We start from the raw sequence: 9,548 nt of genomic DNA on the forward strand, positions 1-9,548 counted from the left end.
TGTTAGTAGATTGAGCACAGTAAGATTTTTCATTTAGATATAATTTTTTCATGGAAAGTAAATGATGTTTGGTTAGGGAATGTTTTTTCTTTGATTACTTCAACGTATCTATCTCTTTTGCTCCCAATGTTAGTCAATGTCAATTCTATAATGTTGGTAGTCATATTCTTTGTTGTTCTTACATATGCTGTAATAAATTCTTGAATGTTGCAACCCGTCCTCCTTCCTTTAAATTGATTCCCTGCATTTAATGAGACCTCAATTGAAATGTTGAATGATTTGCTACCTCATTTGAAATGTAAAATGATATGCTTTGGGATATAGGTCGTAACCCCATGGATATCAAGAAATGGATGAGAAACTCCATCAGTAACAGTGGATTCTGATGTCATATCCTTCTTCAATTCCGTGCCTCCTCTGAAAAATAGTTCTGATGTTTCGCAAAAAGTAAAGGAGTTTATCAATCATTTATCTAGATCTTCAGGCAAGTTGTCTAATTGAGTAGTTTCAAGTACTTCCTTTTTAGTGTATATATAATGTGTAATATAAATTAAATTAACATGTAGTTTAATTTAAGCATTAAATTTCTTTGTTTGGAGCATTTACAGGGGACAGAAGACCTAATGGTGTTGTTTGTGTGACTTCTGGTGGAACTACTGTTCCTCTGGAACAGCGATGTGTACGCTACATTGACAACTTCAGCTCTGGGCACCGAGGAGCAGCATCTACAGAGTATTCCTTTTATTTTTCTTCTTGTAGTCTTGTCTTTCAATGTTGTTAGTCTCTATAAGTGTGTCATTGTGTTTATTTGTGTTGATATGAGCTGACTATGGACTCTGGAAGTGTTATTAGAATATTATTTTGTGCGATCTTTTCACTTGTTGATTTAGTTTCTAAGCATAAATACTTTAATATGACAACCTCGTACATCATAACCTGCATCTTGTGGTCTAGAAGGTGAAGTCAGAAATGGTTTCAACAAGAGAACTTATATGTATCATTGCAGGTACTTCCTCAAAGCTGGATATGCAGTCGTCTATGTCCATAGAAGGTAACTTCTATATTTTTTTTATGTTTTTTCTGTATCAGTTTTTAAAAGATTTGCATCGTCCGAAGGAATTATCTTGCTGACATTTGTTCTGTCACTTCTTTATATCTCTGTAGAAGTACTTGTCAACCTTATTGTAGATCACTTCCAGAAGATTCTCTCTTTGAGTGTTTTGAGCTTTTCAAGGAAGATACTGTCCAAGGTATGCATATCTACTGAATGAGAATTACTTCTTGAAAAGTCTTTATCTTTAGAAGATGAAAAGATTTCATTTTGCCATGTAAATTCCCTTCTGATTATTACCTTGTTCATGTCCAAGTTCGCCAGTCATATTCTACTTCAGTGAAGAATGCAATTGAAAGCCACCATAATGTATGTCCCACTTGTATCCTTTATTCTCTTATTTTTTATGAATTAATTTAGCTTGAATTATTTCTTGTTAACCATAGCATTACTATCGCCTAATAGAATCTGAAGCAATTGATGATCACTCTTTGCAGGCAACGGAGCAAGGGTTCTTACTGAAAATTCCCTTCACCACCATCTTTGAGTACCTTCAGGTTAGTATAGTGTTAAACACCATTTCTTGTAGGGTCATGACACAAAGGTCTTGAAATTTCCAGATACTTTGGTAGGATTATGCAACCTTTCAAATACATGGTTCATAACGTAGTGACTTGGAACTGCTCTGCGCAAGAGCTGCCCCATTGACTTGGTCATAAAATAATGACTGTTTGAGTGTGCTGTTCATTAACATAGTTAACTTCTATCTTTAGGGTGAGTGGGCTGGTTGAAGTTGAATCATGCCCCATTTCCTCTCTTTTCTCTTGATTTTCCCCGACTCCTTAATTCTTTTCACGCACATTAGAGTGCTACTTATCATCCTATGTGAGGATCAAATGTGTGTGGTCATAAAGGCATCCCGTTTGTTATCTTATGATCTAGATCATCAATTGTAATCATATGATTCACGTGTCCATTCAAATATCTGGACAGTAAATCATGGTAGTTCACATTCCTTATGCAATCATGGCTGTTGATCAAAACTTATGATCTGGGTCATCATTTTTTCATGGCTACAGCTGGCTAAGGTATTATGCATGAATGCTCTGGAATGAGTGGATCATTCGTCTACTATATAGACTTCCAAATAATGGACATCTTATAATGACGATTGGTAGGTTAAAGTAGATTGTTAGTGACTCTGACTCCTAATATTTGCCCTTGAAGTCCTCATTAGTTATCTTTGAAATCTTTCCACTTTTATGATCTACCAAAGATCAAAATTTACCAGGTGTCCCAAATGCAATAGTTCTTTGGGTTTAACAAATATCTATCAATATTAGTTAATTTATTGTAATATTCATTGAACTGCAGCTATTAAAATCATATTTATCAAGCAGTAGGCATTCTTTAGAACCATTAAACTTAACAGAATGCCAGCAAGCTATCTTCCAAGACAACAAAAGAATTCCTAATATGAAACTCAACATTGGGTGTTAGAATCTATGCACAGAGTTATCACAGGATCAAACTTTTTGGCTAAGTTGAACTCCTAATGTAAAACTAGAGAGACTGCTCTTCCCTTGGAAAAGGTACTTGGGGTAAAATATCCTGCTCTATCAGCAGGGGCTTACCACATAAGGGTATTGTAACGTATCATTAAAACACAAAAAAAAAACAGTTTTTGTAACATATGATTTCATATCATATGGAAGAGGCATATTAGTGCATGTAATGGGTCCCACTTTAGTAAGGACACATCATGTATACAGATGGAAAGGATTTTACAGAGTGTATGTTCCACTTATGGTAATTAAGATTTTGAAATGCTTGAGAAATCATTTTATGTACTTCTAAGAATTTTTATTATGGTAAGGAAGATTAAATATGAATATATCTGAGTAATTGGTTTTGTTGGAGGAGAATTGCTGGCTTTTGTCCAGTTGACTTTATGTTTACCTTATATCTTGATACAACCTACTTTTTTATCATGCAAGGGATTGATTTTGTTCTGTATTATTTTTCACTGACTACAATTTGTTCTTAATTTTTCCGTTCAGCAGATATTACAACTGGTAGCAACTTCAATGCAAGTTCTTGGATCTCGTGGGATGTTCTATCTTGCTGCTGCAGTATCTGACTTCTATGTTCCTTGGGAGTCTATGGTAAGCATGTCAAGCAGTAACCCTGTTTGGTTTTATCTTTTGTAAAGGCAATTGTTACCTTTGTAGAAAGAATTTATGACTGCATTTAATTTTCACAAGTAGATTAAAATACAAGAAGGACATTACCTGTCAACTTTGTTTTGAATAATGCAGTACTTTGATTAGATTACTCCGATACAATTCCGGACTTAAAAAAAATATTTGCTCAGTAGGTCTGGCAGATGTTCATCACTGGTTAGAACAGAGAACGTTAAATTTTTTTTTTTTGCTCAGCTTTCCTCTGTTATTATTACCTTTTCAGTATCATTTATCACGAAGCAACCAGCGTTCTTTCTGACAGCTCTTTCTTAAATAGACGGAACACAAGATTCAGTCAGCAGCTGGTCCTCTGGATATGAGACTTGCCCCAGTGCCCAAGATGCTCTCAGTTCTACGGAGAGTATGGGCTCCCAATGCTTTCTGCATTTCTTTCAAGGTTAGTCATAATTTTAGAATTTTATTTTAGAAAACATAAAAATTTCATTGTCAGATGCCGTTGGATTTTATCATTTGAGCCAAAAGCCCAAGCACTACTGCTGAACAAGCTCATGAAATTGCATTTTTAGAACTGCTTTCTGTAGATGTAATCTAACTTCGTTAAAGTATATGATGAAACTATAGATTTCATTTTTCTTTAAGTGCACAAAACTTCTTTCCACGTTCAAATGTCTCAACAAATTAAACTTGAAAATAAAACTGAATGACTAAAATATCTTGAGGTTTCAGTCCTACAAAAAACTGATATTTTCCATTTCTACCAGCTTGAAACAGATTCAGAAATTTTACTGAAGAAAGCTGAGGCGGCTTTAAGAAAGAACAAGATGCATGCGGTGGTAGCTAACGAGCTATCGACACGTAAAAAGGAAGTCACGGTCGTCACCGGCGATGGGGTTATTAGAGTACAAAAAGGAAATGAGTTTGAAGATGTTGAGAAACCACTGATTGATCTTCTAGTACAGAGACACTTCGCATACATGGAGCAGTCGGGCTTGGAGATGTCAAGAGTGCAAACTTAGGTTGCTATAGATGCGTCAAAGTTTGTTTTATTCTAGTAAATCATAAAAAGATTCATTTGTATGTAAAAACAGTGGAAATTAACTTGCAATAATCATTTCCACAATTGTATGTTCAAGAGAACGATTATTAAACAAAATCATCATATTTGCTACAAAGCATATCTGACTTCTCTGTGAACCAGTTTTCCCTTGCCAACTGTTCAATCTTCTTATTTCTAGGCCATGAAGCAAGTAAAGTTTTCAATTTTCCTGTGGTTCAGTTGTTGTCACCAATCTTCCATTAAAACAACTTCACTGGTGACTATATGCAGGAGATTGCATCCAGAAGTTCCCAAGTAATGTGAGTGTTCAAGATCAACTTAAGTACTTGCGTTCCTGTCCTGAAACTCGTGTGTCAAAACGGCTGTTCGTTTGCTTTTCTATTTGAGAGAGAGAGAGGGAGACTAGAGTGTACTCGTCCACTTTCCTCGGAGATTCTGAAACAATTATATGCACAGTTGTGTACAGCAGAACTATATTATGTAGTGTGACAGAGAAATCTCACTGATACGCAAGTATCCAATAGTCTAAAGTGCTTCATGGTCGTCGTCTGTGTCTAGTTCCAGGCCTTCAGCAGCTAAAAGCTGACTGATGACCTTCTTCCTTTCAGCTTCTGCCTTTTTCCTCATCAGATCCCTCTTCTTCAGAACTAGTGTATGCCTTTTCAGGGTGTTGGAGAAATGCTCCATTGATGCCTTCTTCTCTTTTGCTAAGATCCTTCTCTCCTCTTCTGGGTCAATCTGAAAATGGGACAAAATTGAAAAAGCTGAAGGCTCTTTCTAGAAACCATCCACATACAGCTGATAGAAAAGTGCAAGATCTAGCTTGGACCTTTCTCCAACACCACTCCAATCTTAGACTTCTCTAATTGATTCCAAGTCTATACGAATTTTATAGAATAAAATAGAGGTGCTAGGATGTCCAAAGTGTGAAGATTACTGGATTATCAGGTGAGTGCATGAGCATGATTATCAATCCTTTTTTTACCCAATAAATATGTCCATACCTTTGAGCGAGAAAGCCTACGAGCACGAAGATTCATTTCACGTTGTTGCTGTTCAGCCCAAGCTGCTATAGCCATATCACCTCTTTGATCAAATGCCTTTCGCTTCTTCATAAGCCACTCCATCCACGCTTGCGAAGCCTGATAAAAAGCACCATGTTAATTATACTACCAAAAATTGTAATTAGAACCAGCCATATTATAATTTGCTCTTCAAGCATCAACACAGTACGATAAGGCATAATATGTCTTTCTTTTTTTAGTAAGTCCTATTAGCTCAGATACATTGTGTGATTGTGTCCATTCATAAAGTGGGGGCACAGAGAGCTATGATGAAGAAACTTGTTAGTATGCTCTAACAATAAAACAAACTATACACCAAACAGTTGCAAGATCAAAGAAGCATCATTGAATAGTGAAAATCCCAAGACATGGTGCATACCTTCATGGGGTTTACACAATGTTCCCTGTCATACTGTCTCCTTTTCTCCTCATCTATGAGCAACTCATAAGCGGCCTGAATCTTAATGAACCTAGCTTCAGCTGTCTCTCCTTCCTCAAGGGTACCTCTGCCATCATATACTTTAAGAAACACACTGATCAGTTAATCACTCAATGTTTCATGTAGTTAAAAAAATCATGACTTGATTTTTCACATTTTGTGCACCAAAGCATACCCAACTATAAACAAACTCAACAGATATAGCGAATTTCTCTTTTAAGGATTGTTCGCAAAAAAAAAGTGTATTGCCAGTGTATTGCCTCATATGACAGTGATCTGCTCTAGAAAGACAATGATTCTTTTTAGGGTTGGTGAGAGCCTATATAGAAAGTGCCATGAGAAGTTCAGATCATTAAATATTGTTTCATAAATATAAGTACTGTTTGTCAATGACCACCTCATTCATTGGTGCTTTTTGCTTGGGTAGTAAATTTGTCATTTAGGCAAGAAAGAGAAAAAAGCGGTTTCTCTCAGGGTTTTATTTCAGTAGGATACAGTTCTCATGACCAGCTCATTTGGTGACCACCAACAAGATAAAGCGTTTCCCTGATTTTCAGTCCTACAGGGAATGTTCAACTGGACCAGGTACCTATATATTGCATCTACACTACACTCACATATAGAACCGCTAGCCAAAGAGGTAGATCAAACAGCAAAAGAAACTATTGCATGGATATAAAGATCAACTTCACAACAGGGCACTACAGATGTGTTGTTGGCATGAGTTGTCTTCTGAGAAATTAGAGGAGGAAATCCGTCAAAGTTATCCTCCGAGAGATTATAGGAGGAAATCCGTCAATGATTGAGCTGTGATTTTATGTATAGCCATAGATAGATTAACTTCTCTGTAAATAGACGAGAATCATTGTAAAGTGTAATGAAAGAGATAATAAGAAAGAAGGAAAAAAAATTCGGTGAAAGTTGTCATGTGAAGTATTCCATATTTGGACAAAGCATTAAGAAGGTTGAGATGAAGATGCAAACCATCTGGGTGATAGTATTTGGCCAGCCGCCTATAAGCAGACTTTATTTGCTCATCATCGGCATCCCTTCCCAGCTCTGCAGATTAGTGATTTAAAACCGTTAGATAAAAGGCATCTGGTCAAACACCAGGTCTTGGGAAAGCTATACACTAAAGGGCTTCAGTGGATTAGATCACAGGAAGATGTAAACGACCCAGAAAAAAATTCAGTTTCTGGCTAATACATCAAATACAATAGAAATTGAATACAGCGCAAACTCCAAACCAGCAAGTCAGGATTGATCCATATAAAAAAGATAACAGAAAGATGTCAAATAACCTACTCTGAAACAAAGTTTTTTAACAGATTTTTCCTAGCTTAATAAACCCAAAATATGGGTGTTTTGCAGTCTTAGATTTCTACACCCCGATCACACAGCGAAGCTTGAATTTAGGCCGCACCCACTGTAAAACCGATCGTGTAGAACAAAGCAAAACAGACTCACCCAGTGTTTCAAAAGGAGACTTCTCCGAAGTCCAATAAGAAGCTCCGACAATCGTCCTGGAATTCGTTCGGTAGGCCGGCTCTAGAGGGTGAAGGGTAGCCCATTTGAAATAAGAAGGAAACGTGAAAGAGGACGAAAGGTGAGAAACAGACCTACGGAAAGAAATCCCCGAGTAGATTTGATGTCGGCAGCAGACGAAGGAAGAGAAAACCGCCTGGGGGAGACAAATTGCTCGGAGGCTGCTCATCCTTCGATGAGCGAGAAACGAATGGGGTAGAGGGGCCTCTACTTTGTATTTACATGGAAGAAAGAGAGAAGAAGACGAAGAAAATGGAGAATTTGACTTGAACAAGAAACCATGAGGCGATCGTATTTATCTTTCTTTTTTTTTTAGCTGTCCGTCAAAATGATGAAGAAGAAAATTGAATTTTCTTTTCTGATGTTTTTTCGAAGAGGCAAACGGGTAACACCGTTGGTTCACAACGGCAAATTGACAAATTTTAAAGAATAAATTTACATTCACCTCTTTAAAAATGATTAAATTACAAAATTACAGAAATAATTAACCTCTTTAAAATATCAGTCTTTATTTTTATTGTACTTAATAGTCTTTTTTTCTGTTAAAAGAAGATATAAATATCATTCAATATTTATTTTTAAAATTACTTTTCCGAAAAAGTCTCCTATGGTTTATAAACACTAGGTTTATAATCAGATTTGAACTCGAACACTATTGCCAAATTATGTGCTACCCAAAAATGAAAATCTATGCTATCCATTGCCAAATTCTGAAACAACAACCTTGGTAAGGCTTGAAAGGTGAGTTGAACTTGTTGGAATTATGGTTTCAAAGATATTATTTATAAAATAAAGTTATCATGATTTTAGAGTCGTGGGGCCCACTTCTAGATGGTTTGCCATTGGATGTTCAGTACAGGGAATAATGGCCAACACATCCCTTGTAGAGGTAGATTCATTAGGTGCATTGACTAGACACATTTCTTGGACATAAGAAGATGTATCTCTCTTGAGGGGATGTATCTCTCCTTAGAGGATGTATCTCTCCTAAGGGAATATATCCCTATGAATAGTCATTAGCGCCATACCCTTTGGAAATCTATAAATTCCTCCATGGTCTTAGAAATGAGGCTAAAACTATTTGCACACCTAATCTGGCTGAAAGGGATCAAATTTATCACTTGTAAACGAATTATCAAAGGTTATCTTGTGTACTTCAAGTTCTATTTATATTCTTCAAGATGAAAGGTATGCTCTCTTTATTCTTATTATTTCAATTTTATGATATATGTATGACTCTCATGATAAGAAAAATTATGGAGGATTTAATATCTATTTCTATGATGTTCATTTTATTATTATTAGACATCAAGTCTAACAAATACAAGTGAATAATGCCTCTGCTGGTATCATAGAGATAAATTCTAATTTTATATATTTTTTCCATATTGTTTTGGATTTTTTGGCTATTTATTTGTGAATGGAAAAAAACCTAGTTTAGGCTTATTGGGTTCTGGTGCTGCAGGTAGGCCTACTTGTGAGGGCGGGCTGTTGTGCGCAGGCCAGTTGGTGCGGGCTGATGTTTGGGCATGCCTGTTAACATGCGGGCTTGTGCGGTCCAGGTCTGTAATGACTCAAGACCATGAACCAAACCGGGTTTTGCTAATATAATAAGCCGGAATGTGTTTTAAGAGTTGTTTTGACCCAAAATTTTATTTTTAATGGAATTTCCATGTTATTTGGAATTTATTTGGCTATTTGAGATCCAAGATTATCGGAATGAAGATTTATAAGTTGATATTTTATAAATAGTTGATATCTAATTGGTTTAGTTGTTGTTTAATTATTTCTTTGCTATAATTTCTTGAAGTATTTATAATTTGTCTTATTGCATGCCTTGTTATATATTTATGTATTTTATGTGAAAATTAATTTAATTATATAATTTTCAAAATCCCCAAAGGGTAATGCGAGTTGTATAATTAGATTAGTATATTGTAAATTAATTCATATGAATCCCCAAAGGGTAAGTATGAATTAATTTATTTGTTTGTGATTTTGTTGTTTGTTTATTATGTGTGGAATGATTTGCCTAGTAACTTTCATGAATCCCCAAAGGGTAAGTGGGAGTATTGGATGGCTGAGATGATTGTATAATTATGTATGTTCTTCCAAATATTGAAATATTTTCTGGATGACAGGAAAATCCAGTAGTGGATATAATTTTGCTGAGTTCCTAAAGAAAAAT

At 35.7% G+C, this 9,548-nt stretch overlaps 2 protein-coding genes across 3 annotated transcripts; one reads left to right on the top strand and one right to left on the bottom strand.

Annotated features, from left to right (window-relative positions):
* Positions 1 to 357: 357 nt before the first annotated feature.
* Positions 358 to 4,354, top strand: LOC137937118 (phosphopantothenate--cysteine ligase 2-like; the record flags this gene model as incomplete). Its single annotated transcript, XM_068782182.1, has 9 exons — positions 358 to 484; positions 609 to 732; positions 1,007 to 1,051; positions 1,165 to 1,250; positions 1,368 to 1,420; positions 1,549 to 1,608; positions 3,112 to 3,216; positions 3,572 to 3,691; positions 4,017 to 4,354. Coding segments are annotated over 9 exons (975 nt in total), but the record flags the coding sequence as incomplete, so codon positions are not given.
* A 78-nt stretch (positions 4,355 to 4,432) lies between these two features.
* LOC137936079 (uncharacterized) lies at positions 4,433 to 7,604 on the bottom strand. Of its 2 annotated transcripts, XM_068780612.1 has the most exons (6): positions 7,435 to 7,604; positions 7,283 to 7,338; positions 6,800 to 6,874; positions 5,756 to 5,895; positions 5,317 to 5,454; positions 4,433 to 5,050 (listed from the first exon to the last, which is right to left on the bottom strand). In XM_068780612.1, the coding sequence occupies exons 1-6, from the start codon at positions 7,527 to 7,529 to the stop codon at positions 4,838 to 4,840; spliced, it is 717 nt and encodes a 238-aa protein (XP_068636713.1). In that variant the 5' UTR covers positions 7,530 to 7,604; the 3' UTR covers positions 4,433 to 4,837. The 2 variants fall into 2 exon arrangements, with proteins under 2 accessions (XP_068636713.1, XP_068636712.1); XM_068780611.1 differs by having other exon boundaries at positions 7,283 to 7,604.
* Between the last annotated feature and the right edge of the window lie 1,944 nt (positions 7,605 to 9,548).

The sequence above is a fragment of the Aristolochia californica genome, unplaced genomic scaffold, assembly GCF_029961685.1.
Source record: "Aristolochia californica isolate CCGP_79_NKW_82.1479 unplaced genomic scaffold, dmAriCali1.0.hap1 SCAF_7, whole genome shotgun sequence".
NCBI classification, from domain to species: Eukaryota; Viridiplantae; Streptophyta; class Magnoliopsida; order Piperales; family Aristolochiaceae; genus Aristolochia; species Aristolochia californica.

Bases quoted from the DNA above. Each gene is read 5' to 3' on its own strand.
- LOC137936079 (XM_068780611.1), bottom strand. From the start codon at position 7,529: ATGAGCAGCCTCCGAGCAATTTGTCTCCCCCAGGCGGTTTTCTCTTCC. The intron at 6,875-7,282 runs GTGAGTCTGTTT...ACTAATCTGCAG, and splicing joins GTCTCCTTTTGAAACACTGG to AGCTGGGAAGGGATGCCGAT. The intron at 5,896-6,799 runs GTTTGCATCTTC...TGTTTCTTAAAG, and splicing joins CAAATACTATCACCCAGATG to TATATGATGGCAGAGGTACC.